Raw genomic sequence first — 25782 nt, forward strand, 5'->3', positions numbered from 1 at the left:
GGGACGGGTGTGACGGGCCGGGCCGCCTGGCGGTCAGCGGGTGCCGGTCAGGAGGCAGGCCCGAGCCGCCCGGAGCTGGGGTCCCCAGGGGACCAGGCCCCCTGCTCTCGCTCCCCGCCCGGCCCTGGGCCTTGGAGCGGCTGGTGGCCCCAGCCCCCCGCAAGCCTCTCCAGGCCGCGGTCGGAGGCCACGCCAGCCCCCTCAGGTGCCCTGCCCGCCGGGGTGCCCGGCCCCCGCACAGCACAGGGGGCGGCCCTGGTTCCCCGATCCCCCGGCCCTCAGGGACCGCCCGTGAGCTGGGTGTGCTCTGGGTCCCCCCCCCCCCAACGAGGGCACCCGCCGTCCTGGTCAAGGGCACAGTCTGGTTCAAACCACATGGAGAGCCGGAGGGGAGCGGAGTGGGGGGCGGCGGGGGGGGGGGGGGTGCAGGAGCGGGCGGGTCCCCGGGTCTCCCTTGCGGGAGGGAAGAGATGCTGCGGCCTGGGTGCCTGGGCCCCGAGCCCCCGCCACCCGCTAACGTGGACGCGGGGGGGGGGGCATGGAGGGGGTGGCGCGGGCCGGTCCCTCCCCAGAGCACAGGGACGGCGGCTCTCCCAGGCCGAGCTCTTCCCGAAGCAAGTCGGGCAGCCGTGGGCGCCGCGGGTGGATGGGACACGGCGCCGTCCCCAGGAGCGACCAGCGGCCCGTCGGGACCACTCGGGGATTTCCAGCCAGAAAGAAACTCAAGGGTGTGAGAAAGGCGCCGTTTCTGGAATTCTGATTTCTTAGAAAACGTATTTTATTAGCGTTTCAAAGTACAAATGTGCACAGAATAAATACCTCACTCCCCCCAGGACCGCAGCGCGCGATCCGCGTGGGCTCCACACTCGGGAAGAAGACACAAGCCGCCCCGGGCTTCAGGCTCGGGTCACCTGGGGCGCCTGTGAAGCCGGGCGTGGGTCCGAGGGCGGGTGGTCCGCGCTCCAGGCCCACGAGGGCTTTCTGGGCAGCGCGCCCCTCGGCCCCTCCGAGGCTGCATGCCGCGCCCCTCAGCCCCACGCCCCTCAGCCCCGCACCCCCCGAGGGGCAGGGCCCGGGGTGCCCGCCCACCCACACCGCCACCGCCAGCCGGGGGCTCCTCTCCGCAAGCCCAACCCCCCGAAGACCCGACGAACCTCCCGCACACCGAGCCCCCCGGGGTCAGCCCGGTCCGCAGGGCAGCAGCCCACCTTCCCGCCCACGTGCTGGGCCTCGCGCGGGTCACGGGCAGGGTGAACGGGGCGGCACCGGACGCCCCGGCAGGACCACAGACGGGCCCGCACCACGCGCCCCTGCAACAGAGCCCGCACCCCTCACGTCACCGCAGCCTTGCAGGCAGCAGACGCCCTCTGACGCCCAACGTGCCGCGCACCAGGGCCCCGGGCAGCCACGGCGGGGCGAACCCTGGGATGGACGCGTGCTGTGGCCGCCTGGCCATGGCCGGGCAGGAGCGACCCTGAGGCCACACAGGTGCTCGGAGGGAGGCCGAGAGTCCGTGTGTGCGGGAGACCGGACGTGGCGCCCACGAGGGGCCGGCCGGCTCAGTAGGCCACCCTCCAGTGCGTGGGCTGCTCGCACACTTCCTCCCGGTCCCCGCAGAAGCGGTTGTACGTCGTCCGGGGGTCGAGCCCAAGGATCTCTCGCTCCTCGTGGATCCGGAAAGAAAACGTGGACACGGAGGTACCGATGAAGAACCTGCCGGCAAACTGGGGGTCGCGGGGGCTGCCTGCACGTGCCCAGCACCCCACCCTGCCGACCTCTGACCCTGCGGCCCGCAGCCTGTGCGCGGGCCCTGGGGTCCTGGGGGCCTGCAGACACGGGGACCCCGCCCAGCCCACTCGCAGCCTCCACCCCACGGGACGCACGCGGACCTCCCTGGCCCTGGCCCCCGCTCCCCTCCGCGGCAACAGCCTCCTCTAAGGACAATGACGGAAAGAGCCGCGCTCCTGGACCTGTAAGAAGCCCCGGCCCTGTTCTGCAGGGACACGTGTGATGGGGGCTGTCACTGGGCCCCGGGACCTCGGGCGGGGTCCGTCCCCCAACAAGGTGGGCAAGGGGGCCTGTGACCAAGTCTGAGGGGGGACCAGGAGCAAGCCTGCGGGTCAGCGGCCAACCGTGAGCCGACACTCGCCTCGGGGACGACACGGACTGACCTCCCAGGGGCCAATGGAAACAGCGGAGCCGAGGATAGGCAGGGGAACAGGGATGGGGGACGGGCGGATGGGGGGACATGGAGATGGAGAACAGGACAGGGACACAGGAGACAAGGACAGGGGAACGGGGGGATGGGGGATGGGGATGTGGGGACAGGGAGACAAGGCGATGGGGATAGAGGAGGGAGGATGTGGGGACAGGGAGACAGCGATGGGGGATGGGGGAGGGATGGGATGGGGAGGCAGGGGGACAAGGACACGGGTTGGGGGGATGGGGATGAGGGATGGGAGGATGAGGACAGGGGGACAGAGATGGGGATGGGGAAACGGGGATGGGGGGACAGGGGGATGGGGATGGGGACAAGAGGGATGGGGGACTGGGGGACAGGGAGATGGGGGCACGTGGAGACGGGGGACAGGGGGTTGGAGGATGGGGGATGGGGACAGGATGGGGACAGGGGGACAGGGAGATGGGTGGATGGGGGACAGGGACGGAAGACAGGTACACAGGGATGGCGGGATGGGGAGACGGGATGGGGGACAAGGGGATGGGGTACGGGGGACTGGGAGATGGGAGGACAGGAGATGGGGGACAGGGGAAGGGGGAATGGGGACAGGGACGGGGGATGGATGGGGAGATGTGGGGATGGGGGATGGGGTACAGGGGGATGGAGGACTGGGAGATTGGGGGACAGGGGGATGGGGGGGTCACGGAGTCAGGGAACGGGCCGGGCCGGACGGTGGAGGCACCTGGCGTGCGAGCAGATCCACTGGTCGATGATGGCCACGCCGCCGTCTCTGTAGAGCTCCAGCTCCTCCCACGTGGGCTCGAACCTCAGCATCTCCGGCAACAGCTTCTTCAGCTCCTCATGTTCTGCGAAGCGAAGCGGAGCCACTGACCCGGGGTCACCGGCGAGCACCCCAGGGCCGTGCACGGGACACGTGTGCTGCACCGCGCTGGCTCCACGGGCACCGGCGCCACAGGTCAGGGGCGGCCACACAGGGCCCGGCACCGCCTCCCGGCCACGCTGCAGGCCCAGGACGTGACGCGGGCAGCGGATGGGGGCGGCAGACGGGGCCAGGGGACGGGGGCCAGGGGACGGATGAGCCCGTGGGGCAGAGCCGGGCCCGCCTACCTGTCCTGATGGCGTCGGTGGCCACGAACACCTTGTCCAGCCGGTGGGTCTTCATGAGGCTGCGGATCTTCCTCACGGCCCCGTCCAGACTGGGCACGTCCTCTCTGTGGCCCCAGATGAAGTCCTTCCTCCTCAGGTGAACCGCGAGGTACGGGCCCCCCAGCGAGGAGCCCAGCGGGACCTGGGGGAGGACGGGGAGCGCTGAGGGCCCTGGCGCTGCTGGTGCTGGGGTGCTGGTGCTTCCCTCGCCCGCGGCTCCCGCACCTGCCGCTGGAACCCCCGACCCCCAAGCCTGGAGAGGACCGTCCCGGTGGGCGACCGCGGCCGCCCCAGGCCCCCGACACGCCGACCCCGTTACGGGCCCGGCGACTCGGCATCCGTGGGGGCGCTACCTTCATCTTGGTCCAGTCCTCCTGGAAGGGGATCCGGTCGGCCTCGTCCGTGGAGTTCAGATACCGGCTCCTGAACTCGTCGCCCACGGCCCGCAGGTGCCTGGCAAACACCATGCTCCGCCGGGTCTGCGGGTGCAGGGGGCAGCTGCTGAGCGGGCGGCCCGAGGCCTGCGGAGGCCCGGAAGCCAGGCGGACGCGCTGGCACGCGCGAGGTCAAGGGGGACGCTAAGTGACAGCCTGGCGGTGACCGGTCATCGCACAGCACGAAGCCAGCCGGCGAGTGGCGATTTACCAGGACCGTCCCCGCACAGGAGCACGGACACGGGGCCGCGGCTGCAGGGCTGTCACCGCCCGGCCAGGGCATGGTGTTACCGGGAACGTCGTGACGGGGCCTCTGCTCCGGGGGGGCCCAGGTCACATGTCCAGGCAGCAGGGGCTCACCTGACGGGCGCCTCACCCCTGCTCAGCCCAGCTGCCCCCAGGGGCGTGACAGCCTCGTCCTCGGGCTCCTGCAGGACCCACGGCACACGGCGTGCGCTCACCCCAGGACGCACACGGGGTGGTTATGACCCGGCCACCCAGCGTGGGCGGGGGCACAGCACACAAGCTACGCCCCCGCCGGCGAAGCACCGCCTTTCTCTCCACCGTCAGCCGCCACAAACAAGGAGCCCGCCGTGGACGCGCACGCCGGCCCCACGCCGGCCCAGGCCCCGCCCGCAGCCCCTGCGCGGCCACACACGGCGGCACTCACGTTCCAGTACTCCCTGCCCCCGTAGTGGTCGTGCAGCAGGTTCTCGGCTCTGTCCAACATCACCGACCTGTTTCCAAAGAGAGACGAGGCGCTGGGCTGTGAGGCGCCCCACCCGCCTTCCCGGGCGCAGTCAGGAGGCAGCGGCCGTCTGTCCGTCTCCGCCGCTGGCCCGCGGCCACCACGCCCCCCGTGACCACGGATGCAAGGAAGGAAACGGCCAGGACGCCCAGCAGTCGACCAGAAAACAGGTTCCTCAGAGGACCCCGGCCCAGGGCAAGGCCCCAGGGGGAGGCCTCGATCCCGTCCACAGACGGCCCCCGACAGCCTCGGCAGCAGGCGTGGCCCGCCCGGCCTCCGTGGGGAGCACGCCACACCCCCTGAAGCTAAGCCTCCCGGGGCCAGCACCCGAAGCGTCAGAGCGCCCAGAGGGGACGCTCCAGAAGGGGCCGTGCCCACCCAGGCCGGGAGGACGCGGGACCCTGGGGGAAGGCACGTGGCCGCCCACTGTCCTCTAGTCCCAAGGGGACGGCTCGGGCAGGCCCCAGGGTGCTGAGCAGGGGTCCGGCCTGGGGAGGCAGAGCATGAGGCCTACATGCAGAGGTGAGTGCAGGGGGGAGCCCTCCAGGACGGGCTGGGGGCTGCGGGGCCATCTCCACGCCCCTGGGCCTGCCCCTCCCTGCCATTCCGTCCCCGCCCCTTCAGCCACACTGCCGTCGCCATCGCCCGGGCAGGTGAACTAAGTGCACGTCAGTGCGTCCCCCCGCTCGGAGCCGTCCCCACTTGCCTGCCCGCCTGCGTCGGGGCCTGACCCACCTGCCACACCGTCACCTTGCACGGGCCCCGCTGCCATCCAGGTGAACCAGGCCCCCGCACCCTCCAGCAGGGGACTGGGGGACACCGAGGACCTCCCGCCAAGCAGCGCGTGAAGCTGCACTCGCCCCACAGAGCCCGAGCGTGGGGACAGCCCACCTGGACCCGGCTCTACCCAGGGACACGCGCCTCCTCCACGTCCCCGTCCCCGTCCCGCCTCGCTGTGCCCCGGGGTGGTGGGGACGAGGCTGACCTCTCCCCTGACCCCACACGGGCCCCAGCCAGGACAGCGCAGGCACCGGCCCACACACGCACGCACACGCTCCTCAGTCACCGAGCGGACCCCGCGGGCACGTACCGCGCCGACGTGTTTCTCAGAAGCACAGGGGCCATGATGGAAGCTGATCCTTGAACGGACAAACAGGAGACGTTTAAAGCTCTCGTTTCTTCATAACCCCAAAACCACCCTCTGGAAGACAAGAGCCCCGGACGCACACCGGTAAGAAACTGGCGGACGGCACGGGTGGCCCCTGACCTGGTGGGACCAGTGGGCGGGCCCGGGCCCGGGGGACGAGGGCAGAGCCGGGCCGGTGCCGGAGCTCGAACACAGCGGCCGCGCCCCTCCGACGCTGCTGGCCATCGGGGTTTCCAGAACCCCACCACTCTGCAGCCTGGTCCACGGGCGCCTCCAGGGCGGCCCCCACGGAGCGCCCTTCCCACACACCAGGTCTGGGCCCCGCCCGTCCACACCCACGTGCGGTGACACCCTGGGCGGAATCCCAGCCCCGGTCGCCAGGCTGGGGACGCGCCCCCGGGCCTCCCGCGCCGCACCTGTAGTACTCGTGCTTGTCCGGGGCGTAGAGCAGCGCATCGATGCAGGGCCGCTCGTCGATCTTCTCCTCCCAGGTCCCCTCTTTCCATCCTTCTGCGTAACTTTGCAGGACGTAAACCTGGTCGATGAAGGGCCCGCCGGACTCTGGAAGAGGCCAAGACGGACAGCGTGGGCTCGGGCCCTGTCGCCACGGGGACGGTCACGACTCACCCAGTGCCACCTTCCTCCCGCGGGACCGCGGCACGCTTACAGAGCAGCACGGGGCAGAGCAAGCGACATCGGGCCACGAGGTCCCGAGAGGCAGCCGCCGGGCCTGCCCCCGCCCCCGGTCCTCACACGCCGTCCTCCCCGCTGCCCCAAGCACACCCCCTTCCCTGCTCGGACCTGCCTCGCTGGGACTCACCCTTGACCCCTGCGAGGCCACTCAAACCGCACCTCCCGCCCCAACACCTGGCACCCCCCTTTCCTCCCGGCCGGTCCTCGCCATCTGGGACACAGCTCGTATTAATTACTTCTTTGCGTCACTGGCTTCTGCCTCCCGCTCTCCGCAGGAGCTCGGGGACAGCAGGAGTCTGTCCATCCTCCCACCGCACCTGCCCACCAGGCCTGCCGCCACGTCCACCGTGCTTGATCGAGAAGCATCCCAGGATGGAAGGATGCGTCCAGGCACAAGGGAGCCGCGACAAGTGCAGGTCTGGTGTGTTTCCCGGGGGACACTCCCTGTCGCTCAGGGGCTGTGCTGCTGGTGGGGCCTGGCCCCGGAGCTCCAGGGGCTCCCTCGAAGGGAGGGAGAGGGAGGGGACACGGAGAGGCCGAGGCGAGGCACCTGTCCCAGGGCACCCCACCTTCCCTGCCCCCCTGCTCCGGCTCCAGCCTTGTGGCCCCAAGGGCAGCAGGGTGGGCACCAGCCTCCCGCCCCACACACCCAGCGTCCCCCACGAAGCACCACCTCGTGGGATCCTGGCGTCCGCCTGTTGAGAAACCCACTGGCCCAGCCCCGCAGAGGTGAAGGGCAGCTTCTCTGGCAGCTCCCTGACCCCGTTCAGACCAAGGCTGAGGCTGATTCCCAGACTAACTCAAGTCGGACTAAGCACCCGCGACATCTCGTCTCGGGTCACAGACGGATGCATCCCCGTGGGTCTTCACGGGCCTGAGCCTGATCTTCCCCGTGAACGAAGGTATCGGGAGATAGTACGTCCTCCTGTGCCTGCAGCGTGCTGGGGACTGACCCTGCAGACACATCCCAGAGGGACAGGGTCCAGGGCACAGTCAGAGCACAACATGGAGACTGCAGATGTGGGGCCACTGCCTCTGGTGAGCATCTGCCGCCGGCTCAGGATGTGACCCCGGGGTCCTATTAAGTCCTGCATCGGGCTCCCCGTGGGGAGCCTGCTTCTCCCTCTGCCTAGGTCTCTGCCTCTCTCTATGTCTCTCATGAATAAATAAAATAAATCTTAAAAAAAAGAAAAGAAAAAAACCTGAAGACGTGCCAGCTGCAGCCCTGGGCCCACAGTCCTGACGGGCCGGAGCCCGCACGCGGCGCCCCTCCTGCAGGCTGGGGGGGGCAGCACGAGGGCACCGCGGCCTCGTAAGCTCTTGTCTTCTAAAGAGCGATGCTAAGCTCCAAACACCCTTGTTTGAAGACCTTCAACTTCTCTCTCTTTAAAAAAACTAAATAGGCTGAGCAGGCCTGAGCGCACAAGACGCGCCGTTTCGCGTCTTCGCCAGCTCTGCGGTGAGACGCCGTGCCGTCGACGCCGCCCGGGCCTGGCACCCTCTCTCGGGGCCACTGCTGCGAGCTCCACTGCTGCGAGCACCCCTGCCCCGTCCCAGCCGCCCCTGCTTTCAGAGGCGAGGGCGCACGCGGCTCACGCACTTCACACCTAGCTCCCCAGACAAATTACGGGAGGAGCGAGACACCCGGGAGGCTGCAGCGGGAGACAGAGGTGGGGCCCCCACGCGGAGAAGGGTCCCCGGCCAGGGCGATGCACCCGGTGTGCCCGGCCCCGTTCCCGCACAATCCGCACCCGCTGCCTCACCTGCAATGAACTGCTCGTACTCGATCACCGGGATGTTCCTATTGAGACTCGGAAGGTCAAAAAAGTCGGACCAGGGAATCCGGACCTGGTGGATGTCGGGGCTCTGCCAGTGATAGAGGCGGCCCCAGGGGGGCAGCACCAGCACCCACTCCTCGGTCTGCAGCAGCGTCTTCAGGAGGGAGGCGACGCGGATGTAGACATCCCTGCGGAGGTTGAAGCCCTCCGGGGGGTTGACGTCGTACAGGAGATACCTGGGGGGGGGGGGGGGGGGGACAGTGGTGCCTGACCCCTTCGCGCTCGACACTTACGGAACACGCCGGACTAGCGGCAACCACGCGACCGAGGTCTACCCGTGATGCCCGGGTTGGAGCTTAGAATAAGGACTTTGAAATGCTTGTGCTAATCCACTTAAAGTGGCAACGAGGAGCCATCACGTGGCGTTATTTCAAACGTTCTTAAGTGAAAAATAATCATACTTTTCTAAACAAAAATAGAAAACTGGCAGCGTTTGTAGTTTCTGTACCTCTTCTTGCCACGTCCGCTGGTACAGCCAACGTGCTGCGCTATCAAGGGCAGGCGGCCTCAGGAGAGAATGAGAGCGGACGGCGCACCCCCCACCCCCCACCCCGCTCCCTGGACAGAGCCCCCCGCCACCCGGCCACCCCCCCTCCCTGCACTGGTTCTTCCACCACATCCGGAGACCCGAGGAAGGAAGCTGCGATGTCATCCCCAGAGCGCGGACACCGCAGGAAGGGGCCCGCACCATCCCTACATCGCAGCACAGTGGGGCGTTTTGAACCAAACCCTCAGGAACCCAGGCGGCAGACACCTGAGACCCATCTGGGGACATCCGCCACCTGCAAGCAGCCTCAAGGGTCCCGTGCACATCACCAAGGCTGAGCTCGCCAAGGACCATGTATTGGGGGCTCCCGGCGGGGGGACAAGGCCCCAGTCAAGTGACAGGAGCCCCTGGGGTTGCCCCTCCCAGGTGACCCACAGCCAGCCCTGCCTTGCCCCAGGGCTCATGGCGGCCACAGCAGCCCAGGGCAATAGCAGCCCGCGGATGCAGGCCAGGAGGCAGGTGTGGGTACAGGGGTGCAGGGGTGTGGGTGACGCGGGCTACACACCAACCCCCGACCCCAGGTCCCTGGGCCCGCTGTTCCCCCAGGTCCCCCGTCCCAGTGGATTCCCCAACCCCAACCCAGGTCCCCAGGCCTGCTGTCCCCGCCACAGTCCTGGCTGATCCCCACCAACCCCAGGCCCCCGGCCCGTTATCCCCCCATAGTCCCCTCCGATCCCCCCAACCCCAGGTCCCCGGCCCGCTGTCCCCCCGTCCCCGCCAATCACCAGGCCCCGGCCGCTGTCCACCCCCTAGTCCCCACCGATCCCCCGACCCCAGGCCCTGGCCCGCTGTCCCCCCCAGTCCCCTACGATACCCCCCCCCGTCCCCCCCATCCCCCCCGACCCCAGGTCCCAGCCCGCTGGCCCCCCCTCCCCACATTGCCCCCCCCCACCCAGGTCCCGGCCCTACCCCCTAGTCCTGCCGATCCCCCCCAGGTCCCGGCCCACCGTCCCCCCCCCCCCCCCCCCCCCGACCCCGGGTCCCGGCCCGCCATCCCCCCAAGTCCCAAGTCCTCGCCGATCCCCAGGTCCCCGGCCCACAGTCCCCCCCTCCGTCCCCCCCGTCCCTGTCGATCCCCAGGTCCCCGGCCCGCTGTCCCCACCCCCCCCCCATCCCCAGGTCCCAGGCCTGTTGTCCCCCCCCCCCCCCCCGTCCCCGCCAATCACCAGGTCCCGGCCGCTGTCCGCCCCTAGTCCCCACCGATCCCCCCTGACCCCAGGCCCTGACCCGCTGTCCCCCCCAGTCCCCTACGATCCCCCCCCCGTCCCCCATCCCCCTCGACCCCAGGTCCCAGCCGCTGTGCCCCCCTCCCCCCATCCCCCCGACCCCAGGTCCTGGCCCGCTGTCCCCCCCAGTCCCCTACGATCCCCCCCGTCCCCCATCCCCCTCGACCCCAGGTCCCAGCCCGCTGTCCCCCCCCTCCCCCCGTCCCCCGACCCCAGGTCCCGGCCGCTGTGCCCCCCTCCCCCCATCCCCCGACCCCGGGTCCCAGCCCGCTGTCCCCCCCTCCCCCGTCCCCCCGACCCCAGGTCCCGGCCGCTGTGCCCCCCTCCCCCCATCCCCCCGACCCGGGTCCCAGCCCGCTGTCCCCCCCATCCCCCCATCCCCCGCCCCCAGGTCCCCCCCCGTCCCCCCGACCCCGGGTCCCGGCCCCCCGTCCCCCCCCCCAGCCCCGCCGATCCCCCCCGCCCCCAGGTCCCCCCGGGAGCCTCGCCCGGGCGCGGACGTGCGTTACCGTCTGCGGGACGCCGCCCCGCCAGGATGTCGGCCGCCGACTGTCCGGGCCAGAACTCCTCGCCCGAGGCCCCGGCGCGCGGCCAGGACGCCGCTTCCAGCAGCAGCAAGAACACCGCGCCGAGCGCCGCCATGGCCCCGCGGCCACGCACTTCCGGCGACCGCGCTCCGCCCCGGAAGCGCCCGCCCGCCCCCGAGCGCGTCCCCTGAAGCCATGGCAACGCCACGCATGCGTCTTGCGTCATTCCGAGGCTGGGCGTCCCCGGACGGAAGGCGCTGAGAGGCGAGACCGACGCGCGGGCGTCCTCGCCTGCGGGCCGCGCGGGTGGGGGAGGGTAGGGGCCAGGCCTGTGGGCGGGGCCAGATGCCCGGGGGCGGGGCTGGCCTGTGGGCGGGGCCAGATGGCCGTGGGCGGGGCCAGATGGCCGTGGGCGGGGCTGGCCTGTGGGCGGGGCCAGATGGCCGTGGGCGGGGGCCAGATGGCCGTGGGCGGGGCCAGATGGCCGTGGGCGGGGCTGGCCTGTGGGCGGGGCCAGATGGCCGGGGGCGGGGTGGCCTGTGGGCGGGGCCACGCCCGGTGGGTGCCGGCCTTGTGGGCATATTTAGGGAGGCGGGGCCGGGCCTGTGGGCGTGGCCAGGGGCGGGGCGGGCTGGCCTGTGGGCGGGGCCAGATGGCCGTGGGCGGGGCTGGCCTGTGGGCGGGGCCAGATGGCCGGGGCGGGGCTGGCCTGTGGGCGGGGCCAGATGGCCGGGGCGGGGCTGGCCTGTGGGCGGGGCCAGATGGCCGGGGGGCGGGACTGGCCTGTGGGCGGGGCCAGATGGCCGGGGGCGGGGCTGGCCTGTGGGCGGGGCCAGATGGCCGGGGGCGGGACTGGCCTGTGGGCGGGGCCAGATGGCCGGGGGCGGGGCTGGCCTGTGGGCGGGGCCACGCCCGGTGGGTGCCGGCCTTGTGGGCATATTTAGGGAGGTGGGGCCGGGCCTGTGGGCGTGGCAAGGGGCGGGGCGGGCTGGCCTGTGGGCGGGGCCTCGCCCGATGGGGCGGGTCTGGGGGCGTGGTCAGGGCTGCTACGGTCTGGGGGCGGGGCCTGCCGAGTGAGCGTGGGCCCAGGTGGGGTTTGCCAGGTGCGGCGCCGCGCGGGCTCAGCGTCTGCTCCGCGGCCCGCGGCCTTCGGGCGGGCAAGCCGCGGGACTGACAGGCCAGCACAGTGGCCAGGTGTGGCACCCGCGCTGCACACCCTCCAGGCCCGGTGTCTCGGGCAGATGATTTCCGAGATGCAAAGGTGTGTCCGCTACTGGGAGAGGGTGGGGGTCTCACCGCGGAGGACCGCAGTGCACGGGCGGCAGAGTGGCCCCCTCTGTGTCCGGGGGGCACCGGACATTGGAGGGGACGGGATGGAAGGTGAATTTGAGGCCCTGGACTTGGGGTCAGCAGATGAGCACCTCTGTGCCCCGACCGGGTCCAGCCCAGGTCTGCACCTCCCTCCGTGGGGGGGGCTCTGCGGTGGTGGCCGGGGTGTCCCCTGGGGAACCCCACTGCGGTGCCAGGGCCCTTTTCCTGCCCCTCCCTGGAGCCCTTTCCTCCCCAGCAGCAGCGCCCTGCCCTCCTAGAGCTCCCTGTCCCAGGCACTGTCCCTGTTATGGGGCAAAACTCCTGGGCTCCTGCCCCAGGGGGACCATGTGGGGGGCTGGAGCCTCTGTAGTTGCTGGTAGGAAGTGCGACCTCCCATTCCTGGGCCAGGGGCTGGGGGGGGCGGCCTCAGCCCCTGCAGCAGTGAAGGGACCCCCAGGGGCCAGCCAGGGAAGATGGAGAGGTAGGTCCAGGCCGCAGCCCTGTCCTGGAACCGCCACGTCTCCAGGCTTCTCCTCACATGGAATTCTTCGGTGGCTTTATTGTTCCAGCCAGTTTTAGCTGGAGGTGTCTAGAACCAGGTGGCCTGCCCGCTGTCCCGGGGCGTGCAGAGCACACACCAGCCAACTGTGGGTTCTGCTCCAGGAGGCGCCAGCACGGACCCTCCGACCTCTGGACCCGCCCTTAAGCCCCCAGATGAACCGTCTTCACCGGGGTTGATTCTCTCTTGATCTTTCATGTCTCCTAGTAAAGCCATCTTGAAACATATTCCTGAGTTTCTAGCATTTTTCAACCATTCACGGAAACAGAGAGATGAAGCGTGGGCCCGTGTGCGCCCCCAGACTCGGCACTCGCGCCCTCCCACCGCGCTCACTGCATCGGCATCAGGTCGGTCTTGTGTTGCCCAAATTTCGCTGAAGCAAATGATTGACATCAGCTTGTTCCATTTGAAACATTTCCGTATGTGTCTCTGAGAAGTAGGACGTTTGCTCACAGCCACCACGTCATTAATTCGCCTCCACATTCCCTAATTATGTTATAACATCGTCCCGGGCACCGTCCACGCGCGTGGGCCCCGCTGCTCCAGATGCCTTTACTCCAGCAGATTTGTTCAAGTCAGGACCCGGGTTCTCCGGAGAAATGGAACCAATAGGGCATCTACCGACGGTGTGAGGGGTCGGCATTGCGGGATCGGCTCGCCAGGGTGGAGGCCTGAGGCCCGGGGTCTCCGTCTGCGAGCTGGAGGCCGGAGGCTGGCGGCTGGGGGAGCCCGTGTGGTCAGTCAGCCCGAGTCCAAGGGCCCGAGCCCCGAGCTCCACGGTCGGAGGAGCAGGACGACAGGGACGTCCCAGCTCAGCAAGGGAGACACAGTTTGCCCCGCCTTTTCATTCCATCCAGGCCCTCGATGGGTTGGGTGAGGCCCCCCCCACCTCGCGGTCGGTGATCTTACTCCGTCCACCAGTTCAGAGGCTGATGTGTTCTGTGCACACCACACACACACCCGGAAGTGGCTGTTGCACCAGCTATCGGGGTGCCCTCAGCCCCGTCAGGGTGACACGGAAAATCAGCCCCTTCATTGGACACCTGGACACTTGGAAGTTCCCCCCCCTCCTCTCCGGCCTCTCCCCTCCCCTCCCCTCCTCCCTCTCTGCCCTCCCCGCTCCTGCCTCCACTGATTAACCCCTGGATTACATTCCTTACCCAGAATGACCCAGGAGAGGTTCATGACTCTTTAATAAAGAGAAAAAAGAAAACTTTGTTAAAAAAAAAAACAAAACAAAAACAAAAAAACCTGACTTCCTCCCTCCCCTGGTCAACAGGAGTCAGAAGTCCCCCGTGTGAAGTCTGACCACTCACACCGCCCCCCTCACCCCACCCAGCGTCCACTAGAGGGGACTTTGCCACAAGAGGGCAAGAGCGTCCTTTGACAGAGGGATGGAAGGAGAGAGTAGGGGTGCCCCAAGCCTGGGCAGGCGGCAGGGGCTGGGAGGCAAATCTGGTGCACACACAGCCAGGCCATGTCCCTCCTGCCCCCGAGAGCTAAGAGCTACCCCTACCCCAAACCCCTCCATCCCCCGCAAAGGGTGAGCCACGGGAGTCACCTGAGAGGAGAAGAAGGAAGCCCTCTGGCCTGGGGTCCAGCAGGTGAGCTGTGTGCGTCCTGGGGTCACACCTGTTAGATCCCCGGTCTCATCGCTCCCCCAGGTCTCAGAAGGGTCAGTACTGGACACCCCACATCCCAGCCCAGAGGTGGCCGAGACACAGAGGCCCGGAGTCTCTGAAAAGGAACCTAGAGATTCTTCTGGAAGCTGGGATTCCAGGGCGAGGCCCTGCCAGAGCCAGGGAAGGCGTGGGGGAAGGGGCAGCTGTAGGGCCCCCTGGCCCCACCTCGGGTCAGCAGGAAGAACCTGGGGTGGGGCAGGGAGGGCAACGGAGCTCGGGGGTTGCGGGAGGTCACCGGCGCCCCTTTACCTGGAAACGTTGGCAGCAGACACGGGCTGGGGAGACAGTTGGCGGAAGTGGGTACAGGTGTGGACGGGCCCAGGACCCCGCTGAGGAGTGGTTCTCCTGGGGAGCACGACACCCCAGTTCATGCAGCTCTCGCTCTCTGGGTGCCCTGCTCTTCCGTGTGCGAAGTGAGTTACCAGGCTCCGCGTGCGGCAGGCTTCTGGACCTAGTGCAGAGCTCCACCTCCTTGCTGGTCACAAGTCCCTGGCCACCAAGTCCTGCTTTTGTCCCTGGAGATGCACAGGGGGGCTGAGGAGCAGGGGACCTCTGGTTAGGCCTTGAGCCACCTGGGGGCTGCCTGCCTGGACTGCCCTCAAGGGACAGCCACCGAGTGAGCAGGACGTGAGGACATGCTGGTTCCTGTGGTCGGTGCATGGGTCCAGCCTCCCCACGTGGCCTGCCCACAGTGCAGCCCCCATCTTGGGTGATGGCTGGCCAGGACCTGCAGAAGGGCTTGTCCACAGTGTCCCAGGGGTCCACGGTGAGAGCCCTACGAGGCCCCTCCGACCTTGTGGCCCACCTTCCCCTGAGGCAGAGCCACAGCCTTTCCGCTAGGGGTGCACAGGGTACCTGACTCTGGTCCCGCCCCCCTGATGCATTCCTGCGGCCCCATCCCTGGCACCTAGGTCGTGTGGGGTGGGGAAGGCCTGGGATGGGGCCCCTTGTGGGGGATGCTAGACCCTGGTGCTGGGGTCCCTGGGCTGACCTGTGTGTGGGATGTAAGGGCCTCTCCCCCCTCGGGCTGATGGGGAGAAAGCTAGACTTAGAGTAAAAGGTCAGCTCCCACGCGGCCAGCAGGGTCCTTAGTGGGCTCCCAAAACACAGGGCACCGTAAGGGGCCTGAGCCACCCCGGTTCAGGAAGACAAAACTTGGGCTGCCCCAAGGCAGGTGACTCAGAGAGTCCTTTGAAAATGCTCTCCAGGTCCCGGTCTGTGCCCTCAAGGGTGAGTTTTCTGCTGAGGGTGGCTTTTCCAACATCAGAGTCCGGCAAACATCTGCTGTGGTGGGGGGGGGGGCTCTCGGGTCCCGGGTGGCTGTGGGGAGATGTGTGAATGGGAGCGGGGGCGGGAGGTGGGGCCGGGGCCACGGGTGGGGGGCCGGGACTGTGGGAACTGCCCACAGCCTTTCTGGAATCAAAACACTGGCAAATGTCAAAAAGTGCGTAATTTGTTTTACTGAAACAGGCTGCTTATTTATGTTTGGAAGGCCTGTCTCAAGGACTGCTCTTGGCCCTTCTCAGATGATAGCGTCAACGGAAACACAAACAGATGGTGGGGGTCTGGGGGCTCCTCCGCGGAATGAAGTGCACAACAGGAATTTGTGCTGCTTGCAGGGAGACCCCACCCACCGAGCCGGGGGACAATGACCCCCCCCCCGCCCTCTTGGTTTGGGGTCTGGATCTGGCCATGGGATTTTCCAGCCGGAGAGTGGACATGGGGGGCTGCGATCGGATCCAGCCCGTGAGAACTTGGGGGGTCTCTATCTCCTCCTCCCTCAGCCTAACGTGCAGTCCCTCAGGCCCCAGATGGCAGTGGACTCCGGCAAGTGTCGGCTGCTTCCCTGGGTGCCCTCCTCACCCGGAGCGGCGTGGCCAATGCTGTCCTCTGACCATGGTGACCACCCCGTACCCTCAGTGCGTCCCCTCCCGTGGGCTTCCCTCCTCAGCCAGGTGGCGTGTCCGCTCCCAGCGCCTCCTCCGCCCCTTTCGGAAGGTCCAGGCTCCTCTCGCTCAACAAAGAGGCAAACACACAACCAAGGTGGGAGCCGCCCACGCCTCGCTGGGCTCCGTGGAAGGCAGAGCGGGGCGTGACGTCCCCCGGCTCAGAGGCACGGCCGCAGACACCGCATCATTCACTGGTCCTCCGGGGCGTGAGATTCAAGCGTCATCGTTTGTAAAATTCCCACAAATGTGTGATTCTGTCTCTGGCCTTTGGGTCCTGACCCCGCAGACCTACTTGTCAGCGTCGGCCCCGGGCCATGGTGCGTGATCAGGGCGGCTTTACGGCACCGCGTCCCCTAAAACGCACCTGCCAGCTGCCCTTGCGCATTTTCACATGAAGTTCAGCAGCGGGGGTTAGAGACCCATCCTGGCGAGAGTCTTCCTGGGAGCGGGTCTCTCCCCCCAACTACATCAGCTTGGCTCGTCCTCACTCCACTCCTGGGTTTTGTTGCCATCACACACGGCGCACTTTATAAATAAAACGTTGCTGCTTTGATGAATACCGTTAGTTTGGTATATTGACCTTTTACAATTGGCCGCTTGTGATTCTAACAGTTTGCCGTTGATTTGCCAGTTTGCATTACCCTAGTTCAAAGAGTCCTGTCGTTGTGCAAATGATCGTGGTCTGTCTCTGCCCTGAGTATTTGAGAATCATATCTATTTTCTTGTATTCTTACAGCTGTTAGGAGTCAGATATAAAAATCAGGCGTCTTTTGTTTCTTTTTGTTATTTTAAAGATTTTATTATTTATTTATTTTTTATTTATTTATTTATTTATTTATTTATTTATTTATTTTAGAGCTGGGGAGGGAGAGAGAGAGCACGCATGGGGGGGGGGGAGCAGAGGGAGAGGGAGAAGCAGACTGCGCGTTGAGTGAGTGCAGAGCCTGACACGGGGCTTGACCCCCGGACCCGGAGATCACGACCTGAGCTGTGCCACCCAAGCGCCCCTTTCTCTGGTTTGGGACCGTCCTGTGAATGGTCCCGGCGCGGGGTCTGCAGACTGTGGCTCGGGGGTCAAATCCAGCCCACGTTGCCTCTTTTCCTAAATAAAGTTCTCCTGGCACGCGGCCAGGCCTGCCCATTTACATACGGCGGCGTAATGGGTGCTTTCATGCCACAGCAGGGGCGTCCAGTGCTTGGGACAGAGGCCAGCTGGCTTGAGAACCCTAAAAGACTTGCTCCGTGACCTTCCCCACAAGTTTGCTGACCCCCCCCCACTCTTGTATTAGTTCAACGAGTGTTAGGGTTGAACACTAACACTCTTCTGTGCTTCCCGCTCTTCCCACTCTTCTCTGCTTCCTAAAGATGTCGTGGCTGCACGCGCTCGAAATTCAGTGGGTGTTCAGGTTCACCCGCCTGCTTTTTTGGGGAACCGACTGTCCTTTGAGATGACCAGAGATTCGCCGCTTGGATCTCTTAACGTTAAGGCAGGGGACTAGCGGATGTTGCGATGGTGACTCACGCGGTGCTCCTGAGATGACCGGTCCTTGCTCCTGACGCGCCCGGTTCTGCTTGTCGGAGCCTCCGTGTGGGGAGGTCGTGCGCTCCTTGTAGACCTTGTGTCCCTAATATGATAACGTGCGTGTGTGAGGTCCCCACCCCTGGGTTTTGGCTGATTATATGGCCTGAGTGGAGATGCTCTTGTCTCCCTGTGCTTTGGAGCAAGGAACTCTGGGTAACAGTTCAGGTGAATCCGGCTCTTACGGTGCAACATTGTATCTGTTTCACTTGAGCTGAGTCTCTAACTTACAAACCAACCTGTGATTTCGGTTCCTTGGGTGGATACGGTACCAAGCGGGTGGGTCGCCTGCCCAGGGTCCCATCCCACCCGTGAGACGTGAAGTTGGGGCTTGAACCCGGCAGCTGGAATCTGCAGCCCACGTTCCTAAGCATGGATTGTTCTTTCACATTTCTGGATTCACAGGGAAGCTGCCTGAGCCGGGGACTCCTTTAAGGACGAGTCTTGCGCTATTTCGTTCCTGCCCCCGGCCCTCGGACTAATTAGATTTCCTTTTTTTTTTTTTTTTTAAGATTTTATTTATTTATTAATGAGAGGCATACAGCGAGCGAGAGAGGCAGAGACACAGGCAGAGGGAGAAGCAGGCTCCATGCAGGGAGCCTGATGTGGGACTTGATCCCGGGACCCCGGGCGGTGCTAAACCGCTGAGCCACACGGGCTGCCCAGATTTCCTATTTCTGCCTGAGTCACATTGTACGTGGAAAATGTATTTCCCAAGAAAATCATCGGTGTAATCTAGCTTTTAGAATGTGGTGCTATGAACTGGAGCATGATGGTTTTGTGATTTAAAAAAGCTCCCCCATTCTCTTTCTTCCTTTCCCCCCTTGTTTTGGGGGGATAGCATGTGCCTCCTGTGCAGTCCCCTACCCCCTCCCCTGGCAGGAGACCCGGAGACCCGGCAGGTGGCAGGGCCGGGCCGGGACTGTGCGCTGCAGGCAGCAGTGTACCCTGTGGGCTCTCAGATGAACGCCCACCCCGCCCTGCAGAACCTGAAAGCAAAATTGTGCCAATTCCTGAGTCACTTGGGTTCTCGACATTGATCCACGTTACCTGTATCCCGGGGATTAGCTCAGAGCCTGGTCTTCCAGCTCCGGTCGAGAAGGTGTCTGATGGCACAGAGGAAACAGAACATCGGCACAGAGTCACTGAACATCCCAGGATGATGACACGGGTGCGTTTTCAAGCAGGACCCACTTGCAATTCCGAGAAATGTCCCCCTCTCTGGGTTTCATTATCTGATGGGAACGTGCTGGGGAAGGTGCTTATCACGGGAGGCACGTGACAGAGTTACATCTACTAACACCAGCTCAAAATCTGCGAATGTCTCGTTCGCTGGGTGCTGAACGAGGTCTCCGGGGATGGCAGTGGGGCCTGCGGACTGCGGGCGGAGAGCCTGAGGCCGATGGGGTTTACAGACCCCGCGATAGGACCCGTTTCCTGCGGGAAGGGGATACGGAGCTGCATGCAGAGCTGGGGGGCAGGCTCCGTGGAAGGAGGTGGGGCTGTAATCCTAGCACATCTCAGTAGGGACCTCCCACACCACATAGTCACGTCTAGGCAAATACTTCCAAAGGGGCTTAAAATCAGAGCCCAAAATAGCACCTGAGCACATGGAGGGGATGCTGGGGCGATCTCATAATCAGATGGGTTTGAGGGATGTCTGGGTGGCTCAGTGTGGAGCCTCTGCCTTGGGCTCAGGTCATGACCCCGGGGTCCCGCATCGGGCTCCCCGCAGGGAGCCTGCTTCTCCCTCTGCCCGTGTCTCTGCCTCTCTCTCTGTGTCTCTCATGAATATATATATATATATATATATATATATATATATAGAATCTTAAAAAAAAATGGAGTTTGTGTCCAATGTCGAATACGGGATACACAGCGAGTGAAGCTAGCGTGTGCAGGGGAGGCTTGCCCAGTGCCCAGCTGGCTGGTGCGCACGTGCGGTCGCTCTTCCGAGCCTCCTCAGACCCCTCGGAGGGGGGTACCCGCCTCCGCGTGTTGGCCAACAGCCAGCGTGGGGGAGACAAATGAAGTCTGGGGTCCCCCCTCCATGCTCTCATCCTCCGTATCTCCGTCTCTAGCGCCGACCCCCATGCGGAGACCCAACCGGACAGTTGAGAAAGGTGCACGTTTTTCTGAACATAAGAAGTTTCTGGAGGTCGAGGTGCAGACCCTGACTCGTCAGAGGTCTGGCTCCATCCAGGCTCTCTACTAACTCCGTCGCCGCCCACTGACTTTCCTGGGAGCCCACAGGCCCTCAGAACGAGGACAGACGGGATCTGGGGGAGAATTTCCGCAGCTGGCCCGTCCCTCCAAATCCCTGGAGCCCTTTGAGAATAATCCCACGAAGGCCGCAGGGAAGGAATGTCCACCACGTAGCGGGACGACGCACTGCAAACCACAACTTCCTATCCTCATCTCTCGGAACTGGGAGAGCCTGGGGCATGAGAACCTCCGAAAAACCCCCTTGAAAGCCTGCAGGCACTTCGAGGGCAGCGAGGGGGTGGTCAGCGCCCTGGGAACCTTCCAGGCCTGGAATCTGCCCCACCCCAGGCCTCTAATCCACCCCTGGAGGCTCCGCCGCCAGCCCCTCCTGCCGGCCCCTCCCTGTCTGTCAGGCCGGATCCCACAGACCAAAGCCCTCACCTCCTCCCCTCATCTCCTCCCGCCTGCTCATCACCTCCCCTCCAGCCTCAGGCCCTGAATGCCGACCCCAGTCTTGCAGCGGGTGCCCCTAGAGAATCTCAGGACAGGGCCGTCCTGGGGCCGCTGCACCCCTGCCCCGTCCCAAGCACCCCGACACCCTCCTCGGGTCCCATTCCTTTGGCCGCTTGCTGGCTCATTTGCTGAGCGGTCCTTGCTGGTGGCCCCATTAGCAAGCACCTCGCCCAGGGCCTGGCCAATGGCAAGAAGACGCCTCCCCCGCCCTCCACAGCCAGGCAGGTTCCCTGTCCTCCCCTCTGCTCTCCAGCCTTGCCCCTGACCCCACCCCAACCACTGGACGGCCAGCGGCCACCTCCGTGGTTTCCATCTCCTGTGAGTTCACCCACCCCCCAAATGCATTCGTTTCTGCCATTTTATTGGATTTGGGGGACAGGTTCTCCTTCCCCATGGCCACCTCTGGTGCGCCCAGTGCAAAGCTCCTTGCCCCTCACAGCACCCTGGGACCCTTGCCTCGGCTCCGCCCCGGGCCCTCCGGGCTTGCCTGCCACGTGGGTCCCCACGCCCAGCCTCCGGGGCAGACGCTGACCTCAGCTACGGTGTTCCCTGGTTGGGTCCTGATCCTGCCCCTCATCCAGGTTTAGGCGAGTTGTTCAGCTTCTGCAGGAATAAGCTCCCCTTGCTGCCCTCGCCGACGCCAGAGCTTGGACAGAGCTGGCAGGCCCCATGTGGCGAAGGAGATGGGGCTGGAGGGACGGCGCCCTGCTCCCTGGCTGCCTGTGGGCCCCGGGGATGGGGCTGCCCATGCACCGGGGACCTGCTGGCCCGGAGTGGCCTCTGTGCGGCCAGGACGCGCGGTGAGTGCTGCCCAGGGCCAGCGCCCACGTTCTGAGTCGCGGTGTCGGCCAAGCACCCGGGCCCACGGCGCCAGCTCAGCCCGGAGGAGCCTGGCTTCTCTCTCAGGGGCCCCGGCACTGTGACCCCGCGTGGGGCAGGGGCAGGGGCAGGCCGGCTCCTGTCCTCCCAGCAGGTGTACCTGCGCTGTCCGGGGAGGGGATGCAGCAGGACCCGGTGGGCGGTGGGGGGAGACGTGGGGATCTGGGACTTCCCCGGGAATGCTAATGAAGCTCAGCAGCTGGTAAAATATTTACTTGGAGATACCGGAGGCTTTAAAGTTCAGCCTCACAACAGCCGTGCAAACCACCGGACAGACTGAGGATGTGTTTCTAGGTGCTTTTATCCAAATACGTGCCGGAGCCGCCACCCTCCCACTCAGAGGAAGCGCTTCAGCCTTGGCAGGGAACCGCGTCCCTGAGCCTCACCCGGTGCTGAGATGTGACCCCGGGGACTGTCCCTGAATGCTGGCCTCACACCCTGGAGCGTGGACGGGCCCCTGTGGCCGGTCTTGAGGGACACAGTTATCGCCCTAATCGGACATGGGCGGACGGAGCAGGGCCTGCTGGCCAGGGCCAGATGTGAACCTCTCGGCGCAGAGGCGAGTGGGGAATCCATCAGCGTCCACTGCGCGGAGGCCGGAGGCAGGATGGCTTTTCCTGACGTTCCGGGAAGCCTGAAGCTTCCCCTGAACCAGCTCGTGTCCCCAGGACTGGCCCGCAGACGAGGGGGAGGCCAGCTGGTGTCTGCGGTCGCTCCGGCCGGCTCCCCGAGCGCAACGCCGCGTGACTCTGGCTCTGCCCGTCGCCGTGATGGCAATGCCACCCAACTTCTCGGGGCCACAGTGCTTCTCATCCCATGAGGAGGAGGCCGTGGTGCCTCCCACAGGGTGTTCTCAGGAGGCAGGTGCGAAGTAGCAGGTGCGCCCCACAGACGCTGGCATGAAGGGGCACACAGAGGTCCCCCCGGGGCGTCCAGGCCCGGGAGGCCCAAATCTCGAGTGCTTCCTTCCTCACTGTTTCGGGCATCCCTGAGCTCCTGCCAAGACCCCACGTTGTCTGCATCCGGGAGGCTGTGGCAGCGGCCCAGCAGCCAGGGGGCAGTGCCTGTCTAAAGCCATGTGTCACCCCAGAGCCCCCCAGGCTGGCTGAGTCAGCGTCATGCAGCAAGACGGGGGTGGGGGTGTGGGGGTGGGGGCGGGCCTGCCCTACGGGGTGTGCGCTGGGTTATTAGTCATGTTTGATGAGTGACTCATCACTGCTGGGATTTCAGACAGGTGGACGCTCTGTACCCGTGAGGACGGGAGGTGGACGCTCTGTACCCCGTGAGGACGGGAGGTGGACGCTCTGTACCCGTGAGGACGGGAGGCGCAGTGCTTAGGAAAGAGCAGAGCTGTGGTCGGATTCCTGCATCTTTACCAAGTACGTGTGTGTGAACACGAGGGTGCTGCTTACACACACTCACAGTTAAAGCCTCACACTCACTTCTCTGGGTCTCTGCCGTCAGCCGCTCACAACGGGCTCCGTGGACGCGGGCGTCCCGAGCCGTGTGCCGTATACACTTGTGCCCGACACCCCCGCCCCGCGCCTTCTCACCGAGCGCGTCCCAGGTCAGGGAGGACTGTTGGGCAGGGCGCCGTGGCCGGAGATTGAAAACCCTGCACGGGACGCTTGAAGTTGTGGACTTTCTTGGCGAGAGCACCAACGTTTACCATGATTGTGTTTTCGATAGACATTTGAGAGGTTGAGGGTGCCCTGTTATATGATCTTCCGCTTTCTTTTCTTCCTTTTTATTTTTGAAAAATATTATTCAGGTATTTTGATCACAGAATACGTATTCATTTCAGAAAACTCCGATAAGCAAAACATAGAAAATCAAAACCATGGACAATGCTCACCCCAGACATGGCGGGGACAGTTTGGGTGCATCTTTCCAGCCTTGTCTGCGAGCGGATGTGTGTGTGTGCGTGTGCATCTGCACCCGTGTGGGAATGCATGTCTATGTGTTTATATGTGTGCACGTGTGCATGTGCAGGTAGGTGCATGCATGTGAGTACACATGTGCACAAGTGTGCATGTACGTGCACGTGTCTGTACATGAGCACGTGTGTCCACATGCACGTGGATGCACATGCGTGTGTGCACACATGTGTGCATGTATGTGTGTGCACACATGTACATGCTTACGTCTGTATTGTGTGCACATGTGTGCACGTGTGTGCCCATGCCTGTGTGTGCACGTGTATGCACGTGTGCCCGTGTGCCCGTGCCTGCACCCAGTACTGTATGTCCCCGTGCTGAGCACACCCACCGACGGCCTGCTCCTTGCACATACTACCGTGTCCCGTGGGCGTCACGTGTCCCCGCGCCCCCGTCTTTCGGGGGGGAGAGCCTTTCTCAGTGATCTGTGAGAGCGCTTGCTTTACTACATCTTGCGATTCTGTTTTCACAGTTCCCCACTTTTTAAAAATTAAAAACAAGGCCCTTGCGTGCCTAGCAATGTCGATTGGATTCGCGGCCCGTATGTTGTAATTAAAATCCAATGTGAGCGTTTAAACAGATTCGTCTACAAATTCCATTTATAGCAAATTTTGGTGTAGTGACACTTTGTACCAAGTCACATGTCTGAGTTCTTGGTTTCCTCTCTGGCCTTAAGCTTAGAAACACGTTTTCTAGCACAAAGAGGGTTCACCGACAGTTTATTTCCGCCACGCGTCAGGTACACGGGACCCGTGGGTGTCGTCGGAAAGCATCTTTGTGTTTACGCTCCACGCTCCCCAGTGTTCCGGGAGGAGCGCTTTTCTCATGTTGCCGTTTGAAAACTAGGGCCAGGATCTGGAACTTGCTGTCACTGTTAGTCTTGTGATTAATTCAAGATGCTCGTTTCATGCCATCTGTCCCCGGGGAGCCACATCCGGCCTAGGGGACAGGCCTGCATACGCTGGCAGTGTAGACAGTCTCCCTGGCCTCAGATTCCCCCACGGAGACTCAGGCCAGGTCCCCAGGACACCGCCCGAGGGGTCCCCTGTCAGGCTGCCTGCACGGTCCCACCGAATCATAGACTCCTCTTGGGTGGTGGCCGCCCCGAGGGCCGGGGCATGAATAGCCCGGATCACGTCCAAGGAGCCCGCCGCGGAGCCCTCGCCCCCGATCCAGGGACAGAGGGACGGGGTGGGGGTGGGTCCAGCAGCCTGTTCTCACCTCCGCCGGGAAGACTCCTGCAAGGAGACCACAGAGGCGCAGCCTGGCGGCACCGGATGGTGTCCCAGGGGCCATGGCACAAATGTCCAATCCAACACCCTGCGACAACTACCACTACGATCTCCCAAAAACGTCACACTTTTGACTCCATGTGGAATTGATTCGCTAATTGGCGGAGATAGGAATCCTTTGTAAAATATGTCTGTGAACCATCAGCTTGTGTCTCCACCCTGGAGCCGTGGTTCCAGGCTGGGGTCTCATCCACGAGGGAACAGCCTGGGGGCCCGGGAGGCACGGGGGGCCCCGCACTGACCGCCTGCCTGGGACCAGGGCAGGGCTGCGTGCGACGGGCTGTCAGGCACACGAGGTGACCGGAGGTGTAGACGCGGGACCGGGGCGGCTTGCGGGTGACATGTGGTGGAGAGCCCTGCGCTGGGGCTCGGCCGGGAGGAACCAGCCTCTGAGGGTTGGGGTCCCAGGTGGGAGGCACGGGGACAGTGGGGCACTGGCCAGTCAGGCTCGCATGCGGGTGGTGGGCAGGTGGACCTGAGCCCATCACAGTGGACAGAGAGGCACATGGGGGAGCCTCCGTGCAGGGGGGAAGGGGGTAGCCACATGGGCCTCCACCTCCCAGTGAGAGTCCACACGGCCTCCTGCCCCCACCCCATGCCAAAATCGTGGGTCAGGGCTCTGGGAAGGGGGCTGGGTCTTTAAGGAATCCCGGGGGTATCTGACCAGTGGGGAGCTGGAGCCCAGTCATCGGGTGAGTTAAGGACTCCTCCTGGGCCTCCGAGGCCACCCTGGTGCAGCCCATGAGCTGCTGGGCCTAGTGGGGGCTTGGGGTGGTGGCCCTGAGTCTGGACCCGCTCATGTGTGGCCCCTGGACCGTAACTGGCTTGGCCTTTGGGGCGTGGTCCCAGGGGCCTTGTGGTCAGGCAGGAAGGCTGCCAGCTGCGGGGTGTGATGTTGGAGCCTGGGGGGTGTTCGGGGGGCCTCATCAGTGGGGGTAGCAGGTGAGGTCACGGCTGGGACACACTGATCCCTGGCACAAGGGCGGCGTGGCGGGTGTGGCCTCTCCACCTGGCTGCCTGCTGGCTCCACCCTCCTGTGCCGGGGCACAGCCTTCCCCCTCCCCCCACTGTTCCCCCCACGTGGGGTCTCAGCCCCCATCTCCCTGGGGGTCCTGTGGCTCCACTCTCTGTGAAGACCGGCAGGTGTGAGCACGTCCCGACATCAGCAGGGGGTGGGGGGAGGTGCTCTCTGCAAACCAACCACGCAAGAGGCCGCCTTTTGAAATATATATATATATATATTTTTTTTAATATTTTATTTATTTATTCATGAGAGACACAGAGAGAGAGAGAGAGGCAGAGACACAGGCAGAGGGAGAAGCAGGCTCCATGCAGGGAGCCCGATGTGGGACTCGATCCCGGGACCCCAG

The 25782-nt window shown here is 64.9% G+C and overlaps 1 protein-coding gene and 2 long non-coding RNA genes across 3 annotated transcripts; 1 reads left to right on the forward strand and 2 right to left on the reverse strand.

Moving 5' to 3' along the window:
* Nucleotides 1-1422: 1422 nt before the first annotated feature.
* On the reverse strand, nt 1423-10652 carry POFUT2 (protein O-fucosyltransferase 2). Its single transcript, XM_072807213.1, is given in 10 exon segments — nt 1423-1713; nt 2922-3045; nt 3308-3488; nt 3700-3825; nt 4451-4517; nt 5619-5729; nt 6092-6236; nt 8132-8382; nt 10489-10510; nt 10513-10652. Coding segments are annotated over 10 exon segments (1290 nt in total). The 5' UTR covers nt 10622-10652; the 3' UTR covers nt 1423-1559.
* A 2843-nt stretch (nt 10653-13495) lies between these two features.
* LOC140621372 (uncharacterized) lies at nt 13496-14577 on the reverse strand. The gene is made up of 3 exons (XR_012021083.1): nt 14308-14577; nt 13938-14113; nt 13496-13565 (listed from the first exon to the last, which is right to left on the reverse strand). It is a non-coding gene; the product is annotated as an uncharacterized lncRNA (long non-coding RNA).
* A 6770-nt stretch (nt 14578-21347) lies between these two features.
* Nucleotides 21348-23697, forward strand: LOC140621373 (uncharacterized). The gene is made up of 2 exons (XR_012021084.1): nt 21348-22047; nt 22414-23697. It is a non-coding gene; the product is annotated as an uncharacterized lncRNA (long non-coding RNA).
* The last annotated feature ends 2085 nt before the right edge of the window (nt 23698-25782 follow it).

Source organism: Canis lupus, chromosome 30 (genome assembly GCF_048164855.1).
Source record: "Canis lupus baileyi chromosome 30, mCanLup2.hap1, whole genome shotgun sequence".
NCBI lineage: Eukaryota > Metazoa > Chordata > Mammalia > Carnivora > Canidae > Canis > Canis lupus.